A 24,679-nucleotide genomic window follows, 5' to 3' on the forward strand; every position below is an offset into this window, starting at 1 on the left:
AAAAAAAAAAAAGAAATGCTCTTCATAAGAAAGTGAGATAAATTTGATCTAAGTGTAGACAGTCTTAGAGGAAGGGAATGAGGAGGGTAGGCAAGAAGAGGAGTCAGGGAGGGAAAGATGGCAGAGGGCAGCAGAATCGTGGGAAATCCAGACTGGGGCGGGGGGAACACACCACCAGTGACAAATTTATAATGGTGAGGACTTTTTTAAGATTCTATTTATTTATTTGACAGAGAGAGACAGTGAGAGAGGGAACACAAGCAGGGGGAGTGGGAGAGGGAGAAGCAGGCTTCCCGCCGAGCAGGGAGCCCGATGCAGGGCTCGATCCCAGGATCCCGTCTGAGCCAAAGGCAGACGCTTAGCCAACTGAGCCACCCAGGCGCCCCATGGTGAGGACTTTTAAGGATAAGGATATTCAACATTAAATTCTAATCTGTTGATGTTGCTACAGTGGGACCTCCTGGTTTGCACACATGCTTACATGCTGACCTTCAGTGAAAACTGGATTCGTTCACTGTATTAGTCAGGATAATTAATAATAGCTGCTGTAGGGCACCTGGGTGGCTCAGTCAGTTAAGCGACTGCCTTCAGCTCGGGTCATGATCCTGGAGTCCCGAGATCGAGTCCCGCATCGGGCTCCCTGCTCGGCGGGGAGTCTGCTTCTCCCTCTGATCCTCCTCCCTCTCATGCTCTCTGTCTCTCATTCTCTCTCTCACAAATAAATAAATAAAATCAAAAAAAAAAATAATAGCTGCTGTAACAAGCAACCTTTAAACATCTCAAGGGCTTAATGCAATCAAGTTGTTTGATGGAAGTCTCCTTGTAGCATTTCTCCAAGCAGTAGCTCAGAGAAGTTGGCCCCTTTCTAGTTCCATATGAGACACTCCCATCTTATTTACAGATGTGATCTCCAAGGTCATCACAGACTGAAAGAGCTCAGAAGATCAAGCAGGAGGTTTTGTGGTTACCCACATCCCACTGGCCAAGACCCAGGCGCATGCCCCAACCTAACTGCAAGGGAAGCTGGGAAATGTGTTCTCAATTAGGAGTGCTCAGGAAGAGGAAAACAACACATAGCACTGGTGTTACCATATGTGTTGAGTTAAGAATGTTTGGAAGAGGAACTAAATGGGAAGCAGGCCTGGGTGTACATTTGGATTGACAGAACAGTGTGAAAAAATCAGCAAAAGCAACAAATCAGCAGAAGAGGTAACCAGGGGAAACACCATCCCCTCAAGAGTAATCATCAGTATTTTAGAGTTTCTGGATTCTTCACTGTGTGGGGGATACTTCCTCAAATTTCACATGGCTTTTCCTCTCATCCTTCAGGTCTCTCTGCTCAAATATTACCTCTTCAGTGAGATCTCTCCTGACCACCTGCTTTCAAATATCCACCACTCCATCACTCTGTATCTTGTTTGATTTTCCTAAAATCACACTACATAGCTATGTTTGTCTATTCTCTATCTCCCTCAGGAGTAAGATTCTGTAAGGAGTAAGAAAGACCACATCTTTCTTCTACCCTAGCATTTGGAACAGTGTGTGGCACTGAGTAAACCATCAAGAGAATGAAACAAGTGAATGAAAAATAAATGCATCAATCAATTCGAGCCCAACATTCTTCATAGAGTTAGGACCCAGTAATGTTTATTGAATGCATGAGGGAACCCAGGACAAGCATTCAGATGGCCTTATGGGACCTGGTGGCAGAGGTAGGGTAAGCCCTGGCTTTTGGGGAGACAATCCACCCCAACCTGAAACCTATAACTACACAAGCCCACCTGACCCAACTCAACTCACACCAGCCCTCCATCACTCCTAACTCAACTCCATTCGGCGATGTCCATCAACTGATGAATGGATAAACAAAATGTGATATATCCAGACAATGGAATATGATTCAACAATAAACAGGAATGAAGTACTGATACACGCTGCAACATGAACCTTGATCCATTATGCTAAATGAGAGCAGACAGATCCAAAGGACCACATATTATTTGATTCTATTTATATGAAATGTCCAGAATAGGCAAATCCATAGAGACAGAAAGATTAGTGGTTGCCTACCACTGAGAGGTTTGGGGAAATGGAAAGTGACAGCTAATGGATATGGGTTTTTGTTTTGAGGTGATGAAATGTTCTAAAATTGATTGTGGTGATGTTGCACAAGTCTGTGAATATACTGAAAACCATTTAATTGTATACTTTAAATGGGTGAATTATATGGTAAGTGAATTACATCTCAATAAATCTATTTAAAAGAAAACCTCAACCCACCATCTAACCCCCAACTCAAGCTACCTCAAACCCAACTCTCATCTTAACTGGTGCCATCTTGACTTACCAAACTGCCAATCCCCCCTCCCCATTCACAGCAACCCCTACTTACCTCTACTCCGTTCATCCTACTTCCCAAATCAACCCTCATTCATGTCAATCCAACAACTAATTCCAAACCCTGACCTCAATCCACTGATTGCCCAACCTCCAACTCAGCGGACCCATCATTAATCCACAACCTTAAACTCATTCAACTCATTCAAACCAACCTCTAGACTCATCTTCAATCCATTTTCAACGTAACTCACCCAATACCTACCCCCAATATCCAGCTCACCTCAAGGCTCCACTTCTAACTCAATTCTCTCTACCCCCAACTCATCTTCTGAACCACCACCCACAAGTTTCACCTCTAGTCATTTTATCTCAAACCCAAACCACATCCCATGTCACCTCTTGATCCATTCCCTCACCCTCAGCTCAGCCAGTGACTCCAGGACTACACAAGGTCAACATGGAGATCTAGCTATTCTCTCTCCCTCTTCTTCTCCCTCCCTCCCTCCCCTCCTCTTTCTTTTTCAAAGTTTGAGGTCTTCCTAATAGGTTCACAATTTTTTCCAGCTTTATTGACATAGAATTGACATATGATATTGTGTAAGTCTAAGACATACAACCTGTTGATTTGATACACTTGTATATTGCAAAATGATTACTACTATAGCATTAGCTAACACCTGCATCACATCACATAATTACCATTTCTTTTTTTATGGCAAAAACATTTAAGATCTCTCTTAGAGATCTGGCAATTTTCAACTTTTCTTCTAGGGGCCTGAATTGGTAAACAGACCCAACGTCTTCAGTGAGTACCATTAGAACTGGATGCCCCCACCTCCCAAAGCCACCTCTACCAAAAGACACAATTAAGATGGGTGGGGGCAGATACCTCAGGTGAGACAAGAGCCTGACCTTAAGAAAGATATAGCCAGCACTAGATGAAAGACACAGGAACACAGTTCACTGGTTTATTCTCAGACTTGAGATGCCAAATATGCCCTATGGCCCTGGAGGAGTGGGGATCATGCTAGAATCTCTCTCATCATATCCCAGCCTTCCCTAAGGAGGAAGCAGATTAAATATACAACAGAGGGGATTTTCCCTTTTAATCCAGACCCAGGTATAAATAGGGCAGCACCATTAGGATCCTGATTCACCCCCACCATCTTGGCCCCCATCCCACCTGGCATGGCAAGGTGCGTTTGGGGAGATATGGGTGGGGGGCAGTATTCAGAGCTGGGCTGAGGCAGCAGAAGGAACACACAGCTCAGTCCAGGGAAGTCCCACTTCCCTCTGTAGTCTGACTTCAGTTCCTTCACTGTGAACCCACCTGAAAATAGGAATGAGTGAAGGGGTCCCAGCCTGGGATCAGGAGACATCCAGTGCTTAACTATTGGAAAGGGTAGCACCACAGGGTGTTGAGAGCACTGCCCAGGGAGTGGGGGGGGCAGGTGTGGGGGGGCATTCATCAGCTCTGAGTTAGAAGTTCATTGCATGGGGCATCAGGGATGGGGAGCTGAGGGTTGGGTGGGCATAGAGGGGAGAAAGAGCCAGACTACAGTATGTCAGCTTCGGTGCAGTGAGGAGGAAGCTGGGCTCTTGGGCCAGGGGTGTGCAGCCCTCCAGCCCCCCGGAATGGAGAAAGAATATTGCTTGACCGTGAGGAGCAGACTCTCCCCTGGCTCCATAGGCACAGGATACGATAAATATGATGGCTTCAAAGCCTCAGCACCAAAAGTGCCCCATCGGGGGCTCCCTCATTGTCCCACCCCGAGACTCTCAGCTGCTAAAGCAGACGGGGCCCAGTTCAAACCCAAACTTCTGGTTCGTCTGGCCAAAGTCAGCAGCCGCCACGTCCCACAGAGGCAGGAAGCCCACCCGGGAAGAGCTCAGCTCCAAGAGGGTCTTTGTCTGTCCCTTCCGGAGCTGACCATGGGAAGACAGAATGGCGAGTTAGTAGGAGGGCAGCCAAGGCCCCTCCCCACCCTGGCCAGCCCCTGCCCCTCCCCTTACCCGGCAGCCATCATAGGGGACAGTGATGGTGGCTGCTGCCGTCTGGTTGAAAGACAGCTCCTCCCCGTTGGCTCCCAGGAAGCGGAGGGAGCGGCTGTGGTCGCCTGCAGCTTCGTCCAGCCAGGCGGCAGAGTTCTGGCAGGAATAGGTGAAGCTCTGGCGGGCCGTGGCGCTCAGCAACTTTAGGAAGGTCATCTGGACCACACTCACCGGGGACCCATCAGCGTCCACATAGGAGAACTGGAAGTGGGACAAAGCAGGAGGTGAGGGTGCCCCAGTCACCCCTACTCTTTCTGAGGAACCTACCTCCCAGGCTGTCCATCCTGCCACCTCTGCCTCGTCCCCTTCTTTGGGTGGCCCCACCAGCCGTCCAGCACCCATGGTTCCCTTGAGAGACCCTAGGCACACGTGGCCACTGAGCACTTGAAATGCACCCAATGAGGTGGAAACTGCTTCAAATGTTAATTGTTTGATTTAAAATTATTTAATTATTTTTGTTTTACTTTATTTAATTCATAACTAATAATTGAGCCTCAGTCCAGTTATCAGAAAACTTAGGTGTGGGACAACTTGAGTATATGTGAATCTACCTTTTCAACTGCAGATTTTATGAAATCTAAGTATGGATCAAGAACTTCCAATGAAATTTAGTACCCAAATTACAACATGCTATAAATGTAAAATATGCATCAGACTCTGCAGAACTCAGAGGGAAGAAATCTAAAATGCCTCAGTAACCTTTATATTGATATGACACTCTTTTAGATGCACTGGGTCAAATAAAATATATTATTAACATATCATGGGCTTGAGATAACTGGCTGGGTAATACATCCCTTCTGGTTTCCTTTTCTTCTCTGTATCATTTCCATGTTCCCCAACTGATATTTTCTGGAATCACCTCCCAGATAAAGTACTTGCAACTGAGTCTTTGTCAAAGGGTCTGTTTTGGGGGAACCCAAACCAAGATACCCCCACATTATATTATAACTTTGTTTCTTTGGTTATTGTCTGCCTGTTTCCTTGGTTATGTTCCTGGTGGAGTATCAGCTTCATGAAGTCAGGAGCTGGGTTTTATTTGCTGCTACCTTTCCGGTGCTTAGCATATACATGTGTGTTACATAAACAAATCCCAAACTGAACCCAAGTTCCCCCCACCCAACAAGGCTGTTCCTCTTCTCATTTACTATCTCAGAATCCCCCCAGGCACCAGCCCACCAACACTCTCCTTCCCGCCCTCCATCTCAGCAATGACTAGGTCCTATTGACTTCCCTCCTAGATGTTCCAAGCCATGCCCTCCTCCCCACCCCCATAGCACCAGCTCCAGCCTGGACTACCTCTTCACTCTCTTGGACCAACATACCAGTCTCCTCCACCCCATCCTCACCAGTCCCAGAGGCACTTTTCTAACAGAGAGATTAGATTTGGGTCCTTCCCTCACTTAAACACATTCCATGGCTCCCTGCTGCTCACAGGTCTTTCTGGGGGAGGTAGGCCTAGCCCTCACCTACCTCCCCCACCTCCTTTCTTTTTTTTTTTTTAAAGATTTTATTTATTTATTTGAGAGAGAGAATGAGATAGAGAGAGAGCATGAGAGGGGGGAGGGTCAGAGGGAGAAGCAGACTCCCCGCCGAGCAGGGAGCCCAACGCGGGACTTGATCCCGGGACTCCAGGATCATGACCTGAGCCGAAGGCAGTCGCCCAACCAACTGAGCCACCCAGGAGCCCCTCCCCCACCTCCTTTCTTACCACACTCCCCTTCACACTTTCTAGAGCAGAGCAAGTGGCTTTCTCTTGAAATTCAGCAGACCCTCTTTTAACTCTAGGCCTTCGTGTATGCTGTTCCCTCTGCCTGCAACACTTTTCCTTGTCCTCCCTAACTTGCTGACCCAGCTCATTGTACAGGCCTCAGCTGATCTGTGACTGCTACCAGGAAGCCTCTGGTACTTTCAGCCCACCTCTGGATTTCCACCATACCCTGCGCCTCCTCCATCACACATCTGATGCTGCCCACCCCCAATCTGCCACCTCCACCAAGCCTTCAATCACCACGAAGGCAGGGCTGAGTCTTCCCTGCTCCTTTCACCCCTCAGAGCCCTTCCTCCAACTCCCCCTGCACCAGTTCCCACCAGTTTTCATACTATCCCCCACCTCGGCCTCCAGCAACTCACCTTCTTCCCTCGACGGAATGTGCTATACCAGTTTCCCGGCTTTTCCCTGGACCAGGAGGCCATTTTTACCTGGGGATGGGAGGGGGTAGTCAGCGTAGAAGACACCCTGGGTGCCAGCGAGGTCTTCCCTGCATTTACCTCCCCACCCTGAAAGCTGCAGCCTGTACAGCCAGGACTCTTGGGCTGCTGTCTGGCCACGGACGTGAGCTTGGCTGGTGTGCCGGGCAGCCCAGGGGACTGGGGGTCCCTGCCCTCTGAGGCAGCCCTCAACCAATGACTGATAAGAGTTGGTGGATAAACGCCCGGCTCCCTCTCCTGCCGGTGTCCTGGAAGTCCCCCAGTAGAACTGAGCCTTTAGTGCCCAATGGTGACATTTTAATCTGCATTGGTCGCCTCCCCCAGCCCCTCTCACTTCCCTCCTCTGCTCTCCCAGTGCCTCCTGAGATCTCCTCCTAAATCAATGACCTGCCCTCAAATCCTTGTCTCAGGGTCTGTGTCTGGGGAACCCAACCCTGGATCATTCATTCCTCGGTCCTGTCCCCAGCACCTCTGGGCAGGACAAAGGTGAGCTGGTGAGAGCAGCTCAGACTTCAGGTACCAGCAACCGTTTAGATGTCAAGTCCTACACGACTTGAGAGTCTGAGCTCGTCTAAATTCCCATGGGGGGTGGGGGGGGGTTCAGAGCCCTACTAAACCAGGGCTCTGAACGGTCAAAAAATAACAAAAAGCAATAAGAAGGCCATCAGCATGCATTTCTGCAGGTTCTGGGCTGGCTACAGGTCCTACGGCCGTAGAGAGCACAGCACCACAAGTCCGTGTTTTCTCAGCGTTCCTGACAGGTGCATCAGCACCTCAACTGTACAACCATCCTGAGGCAGATACTGTCTTGATCCCCATTTTACAGATGAAAAAGACTGAGGTGCCATCTCTATCCCCACCCAGGGTTCTAGAGCTGGCGCTGCTCGCCCGGGGCCCTACGCTGCTGAGCCTGGTGCTTGAGGTGGGGGGCTGAGGCTCAGGGCTCCCTGATAGAGAACCCCAGTGTTCCTGGGGAACCACGTGGTCTCACCTCCCAACCCGCAGCCTGAAGGACAATGAGTCGGTGGGCCTATGAGATAGCAGGTCAAGAGGTGGTGGTTAAGGGCTGGGCCTCTGGAGCCAGCCTGCCTTGGGGTAATCCCATCACTTCTCTGGGCCGTAGCTTCTCTCTCTGGGAATGATGGCACCTGTCCCCCACACCAGGTGGCTGGACTCAGTGCTAATGCAGCCAAGTGCTTAGAACAGCCTGGCACACATACACCCTATTGAAAGGTTTGCCACCATTTCCACTTCCCTTACTAGATTTTTTTGGTCTATCTTTCCTCATAGAAGGTAAGCTCCATAAAAGCAGAGTTTTGTTTTGTTTTGTTTTTTGACTCTCTGCTGTAGTCCCAGCCCTTCACAGGCCTTGGCATACAGCAGGTGCTCAATAAATGTTGGTTGAAGGAAGGGTAAGGTCCCAGACAAAGCCTGGTATGTGCGCTGGGTAGGGAGGGGAGGCGGGATATAGCCTTTGGTGATGGGGGGTTGGGGTTGGCTTCCGGAGCCCCTTCTCTCCCCCACCTCCTCCAGGCACTCACCATCTCAAACTTCTTGTCAGGATAGAGGCAAGTCTCCCCTCCTGCCGTGAAGTTGCAGAAAACCCTGAGCGAGTCCCTCGCGCAGCCCTGGTTGGGGTCAATCCAGTATTCCCCTGCCGCAGGGCCAGGTGGGTGAGTGAGCAGGGGCGGGACCCCACGGGCTTCCTGCCCACCCGGCCAGGGAGGGACCTCACCGTCAGGCAGGTGCGGGTGGTTGAGGTGCAGCTCACTGCACACGAGGCCCGGGCGCTCAGCCGTGCCCGGAGGGCGCCGCATCTGCTCCAGCTCAAAGCCCAGCGAAGTGAGTGAGGCCAGCACCTCCTCCAGGCCGCCCTCCGGGGCCTCTAGCGCCCCTGGGCCTGGGAGAGAGCGACGGTGCCGGTGCAGCCCATGAAGCTCAGCTGGGGAACCCTGAGCAGGGGTGGGGATGGGGGGGAGGAGAGCAGAGACGCAGGAGGAGAGACAGGAAGAGAGACAAGCCAAGATGAGAGAGACATGGGAGGTAGCAAGACACGGGGCGGGGAGCGATAAGAAAGGGGAGAGAGAGATACACAAAGGGGCGGGGGAGATGGAGAAGCAGACAGAGACAGAGACAGACACACAGGAGGGAGAGACAGAAAGACCCAGAGATGGGGAAAAGCCGAAGTAATAACACAATGAAAGGGAGATCCACAGGTGAGGCAAGGAAAGCAGAGAGAGAGGGAGCGCGCGCAGGAGAGAAACAGACAAAACAAGGGAACAAGTATTTGGAAGAGACAGCAAAAGGCCAGGAGAGATGAAGAGATGGAGAGAGACAGGGAGAGAGAGATGGTCGGGGAGACAGAGCCAAGCAAGATGAGACCCAGTCAGAGAGCCCCCAAGGGTGTCCCCCTAAACCCCCAACACAGCCCAGACCCCCCCTCAGCTTTCAAGTTACCTCCCTCCCCACCTGCACACCCTGAACACCTGCTGTGTGCCCCAACCAGTTCTGGGCACTGGGGAACCCCCTGGGACACTCCAACATACTCCCTGGGGAACTTACCGGGGGGCCGGGGGGCCCCGGGGGGCCAGTATCGCCACGGGGACCAAAGGATCCCTGTAGGGAGAAGTCACTTGGGAGTGAACTCTGTCTATGGAGACCCCTTCCTGCCAACACACATACACACTCACACACGCACACAGCCCTGGGCGAAGGACATGCACAGTTTAGCACCAAGGATAAAACGCACATTTTCTTTCCATAGTTTAACATCTCTGAAATCAACATCTTAACATCTTCGGCAAATCATAGTCTCCTTGTCAAAACTGCTCTCTTTCATAGTAGTTTCTAAAATAATGGCGCATCTTACAATTGATGGCATCTCAGATTTGATAAAATACAACAGTAGGTGTTGAATAAATATCCGTTGAACGCATGATTGATTGAAAAAATGAACAATGCAAAGGCACTGAGGTGTGGTGAAGTTGCAGGGGGCGGGAAGCCAGGATGTGGGAGCCCAAGGGACAGCATATACTCACCGGGGACCCCTTGGAGCCTTTCTGTCCCAGAGGACCCTGTGGGGTAGAGACAGGGAGGGCTGGAGTCCCAGCTGGCCCACCACGGTAACCCCACCCCACAAACCCCTCTTACTCACCACCACGCCTGGGGGCCCAGGGTGGCCCAGAGAGCCGATGGGACCAGGGGGACCCTAAAGAAAGGACATCAAGGTCATCATTGATGGGGTTCACCCCTATGATCCAGGCACATCCCCCAGAAAAGCCTCTAGTGCCCTCAAAAGAACAAGCCACAGACACAGCGTCCAACTTGCATATCCCCAGATAGAGCCCCTCATTTTCCCCAGACACAACCCCTATCATTCTAGACCCAGTTCCCAAATGTGCAGTCTCCAAATAAGCCCCAGTTCTGCCTCCCCACCCACCCCTTCCTCTGAACACATTCTTCCCACTTGGGATAGAACTCACAGGTTCTCCCTGGGGGCCAGGGGGGCCCTGCATGCCTGGCAACCCCTGATCCCCTTTCTCACCAGCTTCCCCAGGGGGGCCGATGAGGCCAATTAATCCAATGTGGCCCTGGAAGACAAGAGAGGTACATATGGGGAAAGAAATATGGTGGGGGGGGATGCTGGTGGATTTTTCTTCTAGAGCCTTGGGGTGATGAGTGTGGGAGCAGAGGAGACCCCAACCTGCCAGCCCTCTGGCCCGGGAGGGAGGTAAAGGTGGAGGAGATGGAGGGAGAATAATGGAAGGACATGTCCTTACCTTTTCGCCCTTGAGGCCAGCATCCCCCTTCAATCCTGGAAGGCCAGAGGGCCCCTGGAACGAGAGTGAGGCTCAGTTAGTGAGACTCAAACATGAAATCTCAAGGTTCATGTGGGTGATTAGGGGATAGTCAAATAGGAAATTACCCAGATTTCAAGTGGGAACTACCAGGGATGGGGTCATGGGGATGGTCAGGAGAGAGGAGGAATGACAAGGGATAATGAAGGGGTTGGAGCATAGCCAATATGAATGGTCAGTGGTCAGGATCGGTGTGGGGGGTCAGGGTAGACTAGCAAGATAGATGGTCAGTTTGGCCTATCAAGATGGAGCGTCACTGTGGTCAGTATGAACCACCAAGACGGAGGCTCAGTGTAGATGATCAGTGTAGACCACCAAGATAGAGGGTCAGTGCGGTTGGTCAGGATAGACCATCAAGATGGAGAGTCAGTGTGGTTGGTCAGAGTAGACCATCAAGATGGAGAGTCAGTGTGGTTGGTCAGTGTAGACCATCAAGATAAGTGGTCAGAATAGATGGTTAGTATAGATGGTCAGGGTAGACTGTCAGATGGATAGTCAGTGAGGGGTCAGCCTGCACCACCAGACCCACAGTCACTAGACGGTCTCTGGACACCCAGTGTGGTTCTCAGTGCCAGGACATGAGAAAAGAAGTCTCTTACCAGGGGTCCAGGAGGGCCCATCTGCCCAGGAGGTCCCAGGAGGCCTGGTTCACCCTAGGATGAAGCAGAACATGGGAATGCTGCCCTCAGCCAGAACTCAGTGTGGATGCCCCCACCCCCCGGCCAGGGTCAGCCGCTCCAGATTGGGGTGAAAAAGTATAGGATAGGAGCACACAGAGAGGGCCTGATCCCACCCCACCCCATCCCTGTTCTCACCCCACTCACCACAGGGCCGGGGATCCCTCGAAGACCCTCAGGCCCCACACGTCCGGGGGGCCCTCGAGCCCCCACTGGGCCTGTCATCCCTGGGGGTCCATCAGGACCTGGCTCCCCCTGATAGACCAGGGCAAGGGAAGAGCAGAAAGAGTCAGAGGGAAACTTTCTCCTGACCTCCAAGTCAACAACCATCAGGGAGGAGGAGGGTATTGGGACACCCATTCTGATGGTCCAACTATTGGTCGAGTGTCCGCACAGGGACACTTCCCTGGGTGGGGGGTACTCACCTTGGCCCCTTTCTCCCCTTCTCTGCCTTCTCGACCCATGCGGCCTGAAGGACCCTGAGGAGGGAAAGAGTATGTGGGGGGGGAGCTTTGGGGGTAAAGGGGGTCTGTTGAGATGATAGGGGTCTGTGGGGATTAGGGGGACCTGTGGGAGTGAGGGGGGCCTATGGAGGTGAATGGGGGCCTGTGGAGATGGGTGGGGCAAGGATGGAGCCAGGACAGCCAGGAGGCAGGTCTCACTCACCCTCTTGCCAGGAGGCCCAGGGGGGCCAGGTTCCCCAGAAGCCCCAGGTGGACCCTACAGATATATAACAGCAGCAGGATAGTATTAGCTCACATTGGTCGAGCGTGACTATATTTCAAGATGCCTCTGATCCAGACAGCCTTCCCCAGACATCATGCCAACACCAGCCATCTCCCACCTCCTCCTTGAAGCCACTCACATTCATGGTGAAGCCTCAGAGAGGTGAAGCAAGTGCATCTACAGGGGTCCTGGGCACCTCATCCACCTACTCCTCTGACTCCCCCGGTTCACCCCAGTTCACCCACTCACCCATCCCAACCCCCCTCTACCAGCACCACATCCTCTGCTCCCCCACTCACCGGTCCCCCGACATCACCAGGGTCTCCCTTCTCTCCTGGGGAGCCATCGATACCCTGTGGGGGGGGCAGGGATCATGGAGGCACTTAAGAATTTGGGGGGGGAAACGGGGGGCAACGTGAAGGTTATTTGTTCCACTGACCTTGCCCAAGTCTGTGGAGGGTGGGGAGATGGGAAAAGAATTAGGAATATGTGGGGGCTTGTAGGGGGGCACCTCACACCCACCGAAACTCCAGGGTCTCCGGGGGGTCCTAGATCTCCTGGGAGCCCAGTGGGGCCCTGGAAGACAGAACGAGGAATAATCACCTCTCTGAATTATCGGGCATTCGTTCATTTATTTGACAGATGAACTGCCCCCAAGCACAGCTTGGACTGCTGAGGATATGCTAGTGAACAAAACGCAAAATCCCCACCCTGGGAGAGTGAACATTCTAGAGTCTAATGTGTACAGGTCTGAGCTAAGCCTGTGACATGCATCACTTCACTTTGTCCTCCAGGCAACTCCCAGCTCGGGACTCACAGATAGGCCTGACCCTCAGAAAAGGGGTCAGATCCAACTTGAGGTTCCATAGACCCTGAAGCTCCTCACTGCCCTCCCACCCCACCCCAAGCCCCACCACGATGGGGGGAGGGCCTCAACCTCCACCGTAAGGCCAAATCCCACATCAGCCCCAACTCCAGGCATCAATCTCAACGGTTCCAACACTTTCAGAATCTTTCCGTGTGGGAGCAAGTTGCACCCCATACAGTGACATATAACCATCCATTCGTTCAGTATTCAGCCACGTTCTGGGTTGCTCAGGGAATCAGCACATTGGAGGAAGAACCCCTCGATAGAAGTTAGGGATCAGGTTCAAGTGGACATAAGTGCCCCTCCCCGATCTCTGCCTCCACCTCTCCCAGGACTCACCACATTCCCTTTGGCTCCATCCTCTCCAGGGGGGCCTTTCTTGCCTGGGGGTCCAGCAGCCCCAGATGGGCCTGAGTCCCCCTTTTCACCAATTTCTCCCTTGGGCCCCTTTGCAGAAACAGAGGTCAGAGGTCAGAATAGCCTGGACTCTTCAAAGAGTTAGCATCCCTGGACTCAGGAATCTGGGTGGTCTGGGACTTTCCTGGGGCCAGGGGTCAGAGGAGCTAGACCCTCTGTCAAAGGGTCAGAGGTCAAAGGTTATCTAGGATTTATCAGAGTCAGGGGCCAGGATGGTCCAGTTGCTCAGAGATCATGACCAAGGCTGGTCTAGCCCACATGCCACACTGGAGTGAGTTAGGAAAGGGGACCCCTCTGGGAAGTTCATGTCCCACTTCGGGTTCATAGCTTGGATCTGAGCCCTCACCTGCACCCCCAGCCCCACACCCTCCTGTAGGTGTACAACCTGAAGAACTCTATGTAGCAGCCCTATCTGAGACCTTCCAGGACTCTGTCATCAAGATAACTGGGGATACCCATAGGTCCTGAGTCAGTGGCTGACTCAGACCTGCCCAGAGGTCAGGGTGCCCCAAGATGCCCAGGGGTCAGGGGTTCCCTGAGATGGGTGCAGGGGTATAGGACACAGTCACTCACAGGGATGCCTGGGGTTCCTGGGGGTCCTGGGTCTCCAGCCTCCCCTGGCTCACCCTGCAGGAGTCAAAGTCAGGGTAGGGAGAGGTCTGATAATGAAGGACAGGGAGGAGCTCCCCAGAACAGCCACCCCCAAGCAGGACTGGCTGTGTCTCCCCCACCCTAGGCAGCCCCCTGCCCCCTTTCTCTCACCTTCTCGCCCACAGCGCCTGGCTGACCAACTCCCCCAGGCAGCCCTGGAGGGCCCTGGAGAGACAGCAACGGGTAGAAGTGGGACTGTGGGATCCCAACAGCCCATTTTTGGGAAATGGAGGACCCCACCTCTCAGGCATCCTGCCCCACCCCCCACCGAGTTCTCACCTCTGATCCACTGGGGCCATGGGGACCCCTAGGCCCTGGAGCTCCATGGGGACCCTGTGGGACAGTCAGCATAGCATCCAGTGACCTCATGACTCCCCAAAGGCACCACTAACCACAAACACCATCCTTAATGTTGGTGACCGGCATCACCTTAAAATGACAACGTGCCCTGTGACACCACCCCCCCAAAACTGATGTAATGGCCACCACCACTCTGCTATCCTCTTCCCCCTCCCACCTTCCCCAGGTTGTCCATACCATGGACCCTACGTCTCCAACCTCCCCTTTCTCTCCAGGAGGACCTGGCAGCCCCTGTGGAAAGAAGAAGAAAGATTGGAGCACAGAGTGCAGGGAAAGAGGCCACACCCCCAAACTCAGACACCCACCTGCAGGCCAGGAGGGCCAATCATCCCCACGAAGCCTCTCACTCCGTCATCTCCTTTCTGCCCAAAGAGGCCTGGTGGTCCCCGGCGTCCCTGAGCCCCATCTGCTCCCTGGGAGAAGGACAGAAGCAGGGCACAGGTAGGGTCTGGGTCAAGGGTTGGAGATAGGCTCAGGGTCAAAGTCAGGACTGAGGTTAACAATTACAGTCAGGGTTGGGATTAAGTTTGGAAAGGGTCAGGTTTGGACTTAGCGTTGGGGGGTGCAGGCTAAGGGTCAAAGTTTGGGAATTAAGTAAAGGGTTGAGTCAAAGTTTTCATATGGATATTGGGTGGTGAGATGGGCAGTGGGTGGTGAGTTGAGGTCAAGGTCATGATGGGGCTGAGATGGAATTTAGGGTTGAGTTTAAGGTTGGGGCCAAGGTCAGATTCAAAGTTTGAGTTCAGGTTTGGGGTCAGCATTGGAGGGTGGGTCAGAGTTGGGGTTAAGGGTAGGATGGGGTCAAGGTTCAGATTTGTAGATAAAGTTTGAGTTGGGATTGAGGTTAAGGTCGTGGGTCGGGTTAAGACTGGGACTGTGAGGGCCTTCAGGATTCAGGTTGAGATTGGGATTGAGTCAGATTCTGGGGGTAGTTCCTGTTGGATGTCAGCATGGAGGGGTAGATCAGGATTGGGGTGGAGTTTGGGTCTGGGTCATGGTGGAGAACCCTGTCCCTTCCTATCTGGGATCCAGGGGATGGTCACAAAGCCAGGAGCACTCACCGGGGAGCCTGGGTGTCCCACAGGACCCCGTACTCCTGTTGGTCCAGGTGGGCCCTGGTGGAGGGAACACAGCCAAAAAAACACCTCAAGTTCAAGATTAGGAGGGCACTCAAGATGACAATCACTGCCTCCCACTCCACCTACCAGGAAGCAACAGCTGCTTCCTGTACAGCCCTGTGTTCCTAGCCATCAACCGACAGGATCAGACACAGACATCATCCTGAGCTTGGCCCAACAGGACTTTCCCCCAGAAGTCCCTCCAGGGACTGAGCTGGCTCACAGACGCTGTGCACTGTGGCTGAAGTCCTGGGGGGAAGCTGAGGATGTGATGCCTCAGAGCCATGCAGAGTCACAGACAGAGAGAATGATGCCACCAAGGAAAGAGAGAGGAGGGGGTCATACCCCAGCACCCTTCCCATTCTCTCGGGGCCCCAGCTACCCACCCCATCCTTCACATCCCTCTGTCTTCCCCCAGGACCACTTCCCTCCCTGGGGCCCCACACTCACCGCATCCCCTTTGTCGCCTTTGTTCCCCTTGCTACCAGGGGGGCCCACTTCCCCCTGCAGAGGAAACGGGATGAGGGAGGACCAACTTGGACTCTCCATACCCTGAGACCCCGAGGCCCGCCCTCTCCATGAACGCTCACCTTGTCCCCATCCTCGCCAGACGGCCCAACAGATCCAGGGGGTCCGGGAAGCCCCAGGGGCCCTGGGATCCCATCTTTGCCTATGGGTCCAGGGGGGCCACGTTCACCCTGATGGGGGAGTGGAAGTGGGGATGTCAGGGGCCAGGGAAGAGGGAAGGTCCTGGTATGTGGGGTCCTGAGGATGCTTGAGGAATGTAGTGGGCAGGCACTCACCGGGGACCCCTTCTCGCCTGCAGGGCCAACAGGGCCTGGGCCTCCACTTTGGCCAGGAAGCCCAATGCCTCCTGCTGGGCCCAGTGGCCCCCGCTCCCCAGGGGAGCCCTGAAAACAGGGGTAAAGGGTCAGGAAAAGTAGCAAAGTAGTTCTCACTGATAGAGGCCTTTCAAGCCACCAGGCACGGAGTTAAGGAGCTACTGGTGTCTTATCGACTCTGTTCCCTTCCCCACAGCAGCCAGAGGGACACCTGAGTCAGGGCACACATGTCCCCCTGCTCACAGCCCTCCACAGCTTCCAGCTTACTCAGGAAATGGGAAATCGTCCTTACACAGGCCCCGCACAACCTGCTCCATTACCTCCTGCCCTCTCTGTCTCCCACTCACCCCCTCACTCTCTTCCTTCCAGCTACACAGGCCTCACCATTTCCTCCAACATACCGCGCACACTCCAGCCCCAGGGCCTTTGCGCATGCTATTCCCGCTGCCTGGAACACTCTTCCCTTATATATCCGCATGGCTCCTTCTCCACCTCCCTCAGGTCTCAGCTCAAATGTCACCTTCTCAGGAGGCCTTCCTTGACCAGCTCATTTCAACGCCTCTCTTCCTACTCCCCCTTCTCTGTGCTATTCATCACCACTGATTCCTTATGTCCTCAACTAGAATATAAGCTCCAGGAGAAAGGAGATTTTTATATGTTGATGTCTGGCATGCAGTAAGTGTGGGACGGATCATCTCACGGATGGGGCCATGTTACAGGTGAGAAAACTGAGGTCATGGGTATGACCCAGGCCTGTTTGACACCCAAAATAGTGGACTTAATCATGGCAATGCCCAGCTTCCCAGATGCCCCAAGGCCCTTCCACCCTGCCCCCCACCCAGCAGATGGGGTTACACTTACGTTGGCTCCAACGGGGCCCAGGGGGCCTTTGTCACCCTTTAAACCAATAGGTCCCTGAGGGAGGAGATGATTCAGTCAAGAGACGCCCAAGGGTGTGCTCAGGTCCTGTCTTCTGGAGGCTCACAGTTCCCCCCTCCTTCCTAGGCACTGAGGGTCAGGGGTCTATCTCCTCCAGGTCCCTCCTTTACTTTCACGGTTGTCCCCAGGATGCCACCACCATGTTCCTCCCCAGAGCCCCCCTCCTCCTCCGCTTCACAGCCCAACCAGGTACATTTGTGGGGGGGAGGGGGCTCCAAAGGATACTCACTGGGTCCCCAGGGGCTCCTTGGGGGCCGGGGAAGCCCCTGGGTCCAGGTGGTCCTTCCTTCCCAAGGGGTCCTGGTGGTCCCAGGTCCCCCTGTAGGAGTGCAGAGGAGGAAGGTCAGGCTCCAGAGAAGGGGTGTTTCCTCCTAGTCTGTGAATCTGGGCCCCCTCCCCCATGGGGTTGATTCTGAGGCCTGGGGTGGCATGGGGCTATTGAGGAAACTTTGAGATTTCCTAGGGGGCAGGGTCTCACCTTGACACCCTCTCTGCCTTCCAGGCCCGGAAGACCTTGTTCACCGGGAGGTCCAGGAGGGCCTGGGGGGCCCCTCTCACCCAGAGGTCCAGCTTCTCCTGTCTTTCCCTGAAGAGGAAGGAAGCTTATCTTGAATGGAGGTGGTCCAGCATTGAGGGGGGGGGCTGTCTGAGATGCGCTTCCCCCCACATATCTCCCAACTGGTGCAAAACTGGGAAGACCTGTGGGGTCCGTTCTGACCTGAGGACCCACGACACCAGCTGGTCCAGGTGGGCCTGTCTGACCTTGGAAGCCCTGGGGGAAAAATTAAAAGGGGTGTCACACAGGAGGAAGAACTAGAGAGCCTAATGAGGCCAGGGGTCAGAAGTCCAGAGGCCACTCACCAATTCTCCTCTCTGACCAGGGTGCCCAGGACGTCCATCTTTCCCCTGGGGGCCCTGGGGGACAAGGTAGGAGAGAGACGAGGCATGACTAAGGAGTCTCCCCACTCCCTGGCTCCCTCCAGGCCACCCCCAATTAGGGTGCACTCACTTACAGGGGGACCCTTTGGCCCAGAAAATCCAGGAGGGCCTTGCAGACCTGGGAGGCCCTGAAATGGAACCAAAAACCATGGCCTCATCCCTCTGGCCTGGCCCCCTGAGCCCCACATAAGGACAAGCCTACTGACACTTTCTGCCCACTGGGCATGGGGCCAGATGCGCGACACGCAGTCAGTCATGTCCTGTGCCACTGCAGCCCTTTGCGGTGGGGACTGTGGTATTCCCAGCTCATAGAGGGGGAAAACGAGACCCAGAGAGGTCGAGTGACTTGCCCAGGGTCACACAGCAGTCAAGTGGCAGAGCTGGGACTTTAGAGGCTGGGTTCCTTCCACCGCGTCATAATGCCTCCCTCCATCCTGGGTTTGTCTCCCATCTGGACGTGACACATGCTCACCTTTTCTCCAGGGATCCCAGCGGCCCCATCCTGGCCCACATCGCCCTAGGACACAATGGATAAGATTCAGGCTGCAGGACAAACCCAACTGGGAGGGCTTCCTAGAGGGCCTTGAGGAGCCTGGGCCAGGGGGCCTGCATGGGGGCCTGATCACCCACCCAGCCCATACCTTGGGGCCTGGTTGCCCGGTGGCACCAGGCTGCCCCCTCTCTCCGCGGGAGCCCTGAGTAGAAAAGAAGCAAAGATTAGAAGCAAGAGGTGGGGGAAGCCTAGGAGATGAGCCCGAGTCCTCTGGGGCCCCTCCCTCTGTGACTCCTCCTTGCCCTACCAGGGACACCGACGTAACCCAAACCCACTGCCCTGCCCACGTATGACCTCCCCACTGCCTCTCCTCCCGCAGCCCCTCCTTCCAGCCCTGCCCCCCCAGGCCCGGCAGAATGGGGGAGCCATCTTACTGGTGGTCCCCGCTCTCCTTCCAGGCCTGGCTGCCCCGCCTTCCCCTGGAAAATAAATCAGGTGAGGGGGAAGCAGAAGAAAGTTATGATGCAAAGACCTGACGCACACAGATGCATCCAGGCACAGACCCAGAAAGAGGTTTGCTGCACGTTTATGCACAAGCCTTTCTCTCTCTCTCTCTCTCTCTCTCTCTCTCTCACTGTGCAAAGATCACAGACACCCAGTTATACCTGTGATTGCACCTACAGGGTCCAAACACAAGCCCAGAAGGACACCCACTTCTCCCAGACTGCATGCCATAGCAGCACACGTTGGGTGACCCGCAGCCTCGGGTCGACACCCGGAGCTCCTCGTGCAATCTGTCCCTTGCACACGTGCACACTCAACGTAAACACGTGCACGCATGGATTCACAGGAGGACGCGGTCCTTATAAGCACAGCAGTACACACAGACTCACGTGTGTGCACTCCATGCCCACTGACACAGCGACAGTGCACACACAGCATGCTCGTGTACACACTCGGTGTACACAGACGTGCACGTGTGTGCATATCCATACGCTTTCGCACACACACTTACGTCCACAGTCACACACGTGCACGCAGGCCTGGGTCCTTGCTTACCACAGGCCCACACGTTGCAGCACCCAGACCCCATCCGACCCACACTGAGAGGCCCATGCACACTGGCACACACGTTCAGGAATGCCCGGTGGGGTCACCTACATGGGCCCTGCGCTGCGTCTGGGGATATGTGTGCAGACAGTGTTTCCGGGCTTGGATACAGCCACCCAGGGGCCTCCCCACTGTCCTGCAGAGCCACACATGTTCCCCCAGACAAGCCCTACCCTCTCCCCGGACCCCGGGATCACGACTCACCCGCTTCCCTTTTTCTCCTAATGGCCCCAGGGGCCCGGGAAAGCCAGTAGACCCCTGAGTTGAGAGAATCAGAGAGAGAAGACTGGGGTGAGGAGTAGGTGGGGAGCAAAGCTGACCCCTCACCCTTCAGCCACTCCATCCTTTCCAGAAGCTTCTTTGGTCCCTCCAGCCCCATCCTCCTCCATGGTAGCCCTCTGCCCTCCTCTTCCCCCACCCTTGCTCACTCCACTCCAGCCACACTGCCCCTCCATGCTACTCAGGCACACTGGTTCACTCCTGCCTCAGGGCCTTTGCACTGGCTGCTTCCTTTGCCTAAACTTCTCTTCTCTCAGGCCCCCACAGAGGCAGCTATCCCTCATCCTTTGGATCTCACTTAGATGTCAACTCCTTAGAGAAGTCTTCTGCCACCATCCTGACCACCACATCCTCCAAGTCACCCTCCCTCTATCACATTGTCCTATTTTGTTTTCCCAATATATTTATACTGAAATGACCTTGTTCCTTTGCTTACTTATTCATTGTATGTTTTCTCTGCTAGGACATGTTACTCTGGTCTTAGTCTCCTCAACCTGGTACAAAGTCGGAGCTTACTTGATATTTGTTAACTGACTCCAGTCCATGCTGTCCTGCCCATCTCAGAGGCATCCTCCCTCCAACCAGGGGAGGACATCACAGGCTCTTCTAGCCCCTCCCACCCCTCACCACGTTTTGAATCCCAGACCTACCACTAGACTAGCTGTGTGGCCCTGGTCAAATGGCTTACCCTCTCTGAGCATCAGTCTCCTTATTTGTAGCCTGGGAATACCAACAATACCTCCCTCACAAGGTTTTGGGGAGGATCAAATAGGATAAGGTATAGAAAGTATTTTACATGGTGTGTGACGCATAGTAAGAGCTTATGACATGTTAGCTGTCATTATTCAGGCTGATTATTACTGACTGCTATGGACCGAATGTTTGTGTCCCCTCAAGTTCATGTGCTGAAGCCCTGTGTTGAAGAATGGTATTTGGAGGGGTGCCTGGGTGGTTCAGTTGGTTAAGCAACTGCCTTCGGCTCAGGTCATGATCCCAGGGTCCTGGGATCGAGCCCCACATCGGGCACCTTGCTGAGCGGGGAGTCCACTTCTCCCTCTCCTTCTGCCTGCTGCTCCCCCTGCTTGTGCTCTCTCTCTCTCTCTGTCAAATAAATAAAAATTTTAAAATCTTAAAAAAAAAAAAAAAGAACGGTATTTGGAGGTGGAACCTTTGGGAGGTAAGTAGGTCATAATGTTGGAGCCCTCACAAAGGGGATCAGTGTCTTTATAAGAAAAGGAGACTAGATCTCTCTCTCCTTCCCTCCCTGTCCCTGTCTCTCTCTCCCTCTCTCTCTCTCTCTCTCTGTCCCCCTCTCCCCCCAGCCCCCCACGTGAGGATACAGAGAGGACACAGCTGTCTGCAAACCAGAGAGTCCTTACCAGAATCCAACCATGCTAGCACTCTGATCTCAGACTTCCAGCATCAAAAACAGTGAGAAATAAATTTCTGTTGTCTAGGCCACCCTGTCTAAAGTATTTTTTTATAACAGCTAAGACACCAACCTCAACTTAACCAACACACCATGCCTTCTGTCATGTATTACTCGCTGCCCAAAACACACAGACTGGTCTTGTCCAAGAGGCTTTGCTCTAAATCCCATGAACTCCTGCTCCAATCGGTTGAGTTCTATTCTTAGGTATGGTGCCTTGAGTTTATTCCCAAGTCTGTTTATGTCAGTTGTGCTTGCTATTGGAGTCAGGTGACTTAATGAAAGTTTACAACAACTGATGGAATGCAGAAAGGAAAAGAAAGATGTCTACCAAATCTAAGTTAAATGGAAAAGACTCAATAAAAAGGGAAGTCACTAAAAAAAGTCACGTCAAATGAGGCATATGCACAAGATAACTGCCAGATGGAGATGACAAAAGTGTGGAACTCTGGAAGGATTCTGCACTTGGACTTCTTCCCAAGTGTCTAAGTTTCTGTTCCACTTTATATAAACCCAAACTATAAATCTTCAGTGATGTAATGTGGGTGTGGTTTAGGCAGAAAGACATGCCTAATCAGCAGCCTCATCCATCAAAAAATTGGCAAACAAATGTACATTTTTATATAAGTACATTTTATTGTAAGTTATAATTCAATATATGTAAGACATGGATTTTTTTTTTTTTTTTGTGATTCTCCTCCTTACTGGCTTTGTTTCAACCAACCCTAATCACACCAAATAAGAAGGATCGTATAGTTTTATTATCAAAATTATCAATGCTATTATAATCAAATGGATGAGATAAAGACTACTGGTATCTCCATTTTACAATGAAGCAAGTGGACTCAAGAGACTTGTCCAAGGTCACTTAGTAGGTAAAGAGTGGGTATTTGAACCCAAGTCTGATACCAAAGCTCACAGCTTATGCTGTCTCTTAGTGACCCAGGGGGTGGACAGCTCACTCCCCTAGACCACATCCTGGCCCTCCAGATGTTAATCAATCTCTGAATGCTGTCCTTGCCCACCCCCTACCCCTTAGCTTCTTACCTTAGGGCCTGGACGTCCTGGGTAACCCGGGAGACCTGGCACCCCAAGCTTACCCTACAGAGAAATTATGGGACAAATGTCAGAAACTGCAACCTGAAGGTCAGAAAAGAAAGGGCAGGATGGCTGGAGCATGGTGACAGGGGCAATAGGGTGAGATTCAGGGAGTTCAAGTCTTGGCTCCTGCCTGCTAGGGGCATATCTTTGGGCAACTCATTCTATTCTATTCTGTTCTATCTCAGCTTCCTTGTCTGCAAAATGGGGATAAAAATTCCTGTTGCCTGTAGTGGTTTTGGGGATAAAAATCAGATACTGTGCATGAAATTGCTCTGTATTGCTGAGTTAAGGAATTAGAGATGGTAAGTGTGGTAGCAGCCTCCTGAGGTTGGAGATAAAAGAGCCAAGGGCAGAAGGCAAAGGGCCAGGGAACATCTTGGCTGCAGGATGGGAAGCCATAGAGTAGACTGGAGAGGGTGACCAAGGTCCATTCACCTTCTCCCCAGCTGAGCCTGGGGGACCCTCCTCGCCAGCCAGCCCCTCCTGCCCCTTCAGCCCTTCCGGACCATCCTCTCCCCGGGGGCCGGGGGGGCCGGGGAGCCCCTGGAATAGAAAGGAGGTATCAGACCCTGAGTCACTCCTGCTCCCTCCAGCCCCCTATCTGAGCCCCAGCACCCTCCCCCCTTCACTGTCTTCCCCAAGTGCCCCAGAACCACTAGATCCCTCATCTGGAAGTCATCTTACCCGATCTCCTTTGAGCCCCCCATCGCCCTTGAAGCCTGGGAAGCCATCCTCTCCCTAGGTGGGAGAGAGTGTAGAGGTCAGAGGTCAGGGCTTCAGGGAAGGGATACAACCAGAGTCCCATTATTAGGGCTCCCCAGCAACCAGGACCCCCCTCTCTTCTCACCTTCTCTCCTTTCTCCCCCTGGAGACCCCGGTTGCCAGAGGTACCCTGAAAAATAAAAAAGATCTCAAGTCCCTTCCCTGCTTACAAAGGGCCCTCCAACTCAGTCCCCTGCCCCAAAACAGTCAGGACAGTCCCAAAAGGATACTGGACAGGAGTGGAAGGGGGCAGCCTTAGAGGAAATGACCTTTCTCCAACGCTGCTAGTGTGGTGTGCAAGAGGCTGCCTCTCCACCCCTCTTCCCACTGGCAACCTCCCAGGGTCATCTGTGTGGGGGTGTGCAGGGAAGGCCAAATTTCCAAGTAATTGATTCCAATCTCCCGGGGACACTGTGTCCACAGTTCCTTCTGGCAGGAGAAAGAGGATGAACATTCCAGGCCCCAGTCTCATTCTAAAGGCAAAGGAATGTTCCCCATTGTGCTGGCTACAATGCTACTCTGTGCCTGGCAACAAGGCGAGTCTGTACTTAGCTACAGCAAGGCTGCTCAGTTCAAGCCCAGGTGCCCAAACCCTGGCCTTGGGTTGCAATGAAAACTGCACTTGGCTACAATGTGACTGAGCTCAGAGACTGTAATGAAATTGCACTTGGATACAACATAACTGTGTTTTGACAATAGCATGATTGTCTCCAGCCACAGAGAGACACATGTAACCGAGCTCAGAGACTATAATGAAATTGCACTTGGATACAACATAACCATGTTTTGAGAATACCATGACTGTCTCCAGCCACAGAGAGACACAATGTAACTGAGCTCAATGACTATAATGAAGTTGTACTTAAATACAATATAACTGTTTTGACAATAGCATGACTATCTCCAACCACAAGGGTATTCACTTGACCACAATATAACAAAGCTTAGGCTACCATGATTCTCTGACCCGGGCTACAGTGTAATTAGACTCAGTTACAACATAGGCTTCAACTATATATAACTGCCTGGTTACAATGTAACTCTGAGTTTGGCCACCCATAGGACTCTGTGGCTGACTACAATATAGCCCCCTCCTTGGTTATAGTATACTGAGCTTGCCTACAATGCAAAAATGTGGTGAGTTGCTTCTTGGCTACCACCAAACTCTGTTCTTAGACCACAGGTACCATTCTTGGCTACAGTGTAACTGGACTCATATTAGATGTGAATTCCAATGCCTCTGCCCTTGGTCAACAGTATAGCTCTTGGTTGATCCCAGCATTTTTGTGCTTGAGGATCACGTGGCTTTGGGCTTGAGTTAAAACCCAACTGTCTGGGGCACCTGGGTGGCTCAGTCATTAAGCATCTGCCTTCGGCTCAGGTCATGATCCCAGGGTCCTGGGATCGAGCCCCGCATCGGGCTCCCTGCTCTGCGGGAAGCCTGCTTCTCTCTCTCTCCCACTCCCCCTGCTTGTGTTCCCTCTCTCGCTGTGTCTCTCTCTGTCAAA

The 24,679-nt window shown here is 52.9% G+C and overlaps 1 protein-coding gene across 2 annotated transcripts in view; it reads right to left on the bottom strand.

Annotated features, from left to right (window-relative positions):
* Nucleotides 1-3,294: 3,294 nt before the first annotated feature.
* COL5A3 (collagen type V alpha 3 chain) overlaps nt 3,295-24,679 on the bottom strand; it is a 36,501-nt gene continuing 15,116 nt past the window's right edge. For both annotated transcript variants that reach the window (XM_081812145.1, XM_081812136.1), the window contains exons 28-67: nt 23,257-23,301; nt 23,094-23,147; nt 22,845-22,952; nt 22,356-22,409; nt 19,805-19,858; nt 18,925-18,969; nt 18,639-18,692; nt 18,470-18,514; nt 18,072-18,125; nt 17,920-17,973; nt 17,777-17,830; nt 17,537-17,644; nt 17,288-17,377; nt 16,981-17,034; nt 16,081-16,188; nt 15,868-15,975; nt 15,728-15,781; nt 15,221-15,274; nt 14,465-14,572; nt 14,337-14,390; nt 14,079-14,132; nt 13,911-13,964; nt 13,722-13,775; nt 13,071-13,178; nt 12,386-12,439; nt 12,163-12,216; nt 11,804-11,857; nt 11,563-11,616; nt 11,285-11,392; nt 11,060-11,113; nt 10,383-10,436; nt 10,086-10,193; nt 9,758-9,811; nt 9,642-9,677; nt 9,166-9,219; nt 8,339-8,555; nt 8,145-8,257; nt 6,526-6,594; nt 4,354-4,593; nt 3,295-4,266 (exon numbers count right to left, since the gene is read on the bottom strand). In XM_081812145.1, coding sequence (XP_081668271.1) covers nt 4,120-4,266; nt 4,354-4,593; nt 6,526-6,594; nt 8,145-8,257; nt 8,339-8,555; nt 9,166-9,219; nt 9,642-9,677; nt 9,758-9,811; nt 10,086-10,193; nt 10,383-10,436; nt 11,060-11,113; nt 11,285-11,392; nt 11,563-11,616; nt 11,804-11,857; nt 12,163-12,216; nt 12,386-12,439; nt 13,071-13,178; nt 13,722-13,775; nt 13,911-13,964; nt 14,079-14,132; nt 14,337-14,390; nt 14,465-14,572; nt 15,221-15,274; nt 15,728-15,781; nt 15,868-15,975; nt 16,081-16,188; nt 16,981-17,034; nt 17,288-17,377; nt 17,537-17,644; nt 17,777-17,830; nt 17,920-17,973; nt 18,072-18,125; nt 18,470-18,514; nt 18,639-18,692; nt 18,925-18,969; nt 19,805-19,858; nt 22,356-22,409; nt 22,845-22,952; nt 23,094-23,147; nt 23,257-23,301 — 3,099 coding nt within the window. In that variant the 3' untranslated portion in view covers nt 3,295-4,119. The remainder of the gene's footprint in view (nt 4,267-4,353; nt 4,594-6,525; nt 6,595-8,144; nt 8,258-8,338; nt 8,556-9,165; nt 9,220-9,641; nt 9,678-9,757; nt 9,812-10,085; nt 10,194-10,382; nt 10,437-11,059; nt 11,114-11,284; nt 11,393-11,562; nt 11,617-11,803; nt 11,858-12,162; nt 12,217-12,385; nt 12,440-13,070; nt 13,179-13,721; nt 13,776-13,910; nt 13,965-14,078; nt 14,133-14,336; nt 14,391-14,464; nt 14,573-15,220; nt 15,275-15,727; nt 15,782-15,867; nt 15,976-16,080; nt 16,189-16,980; nt 17,035-17,287; nt 17,378-17,536; nt 17,645-17,776; nt 17,831-17,919; nt 17,974-18,071; nt 18,126-18,469; nt 18,515-18,638; nt 18,693-18,924; nt 18,970-19,804; nt 19,859-22,355; nt 22,410-22,844; nt 22,953-23,093; nt 23,148-23,256; nt 23,302-24,679) is intronic.

The sequence above is a fragment of the Leptonychotes weddellii genome, chromosome 1 (assembly GCF_054177405.1).
Source record: "Leptonychotes weddellii isolate Sample4059 chromosome 1, ASM5417740v2, whole genome shotgun sequence".
Taxonomy (NCBI): domain Eukaryota; kingdom Metazoa; phylum Chordata; class Mammalia; order Carnivora; family Phocidae; genus Leptonychotes; species Leptonychotes weddellii.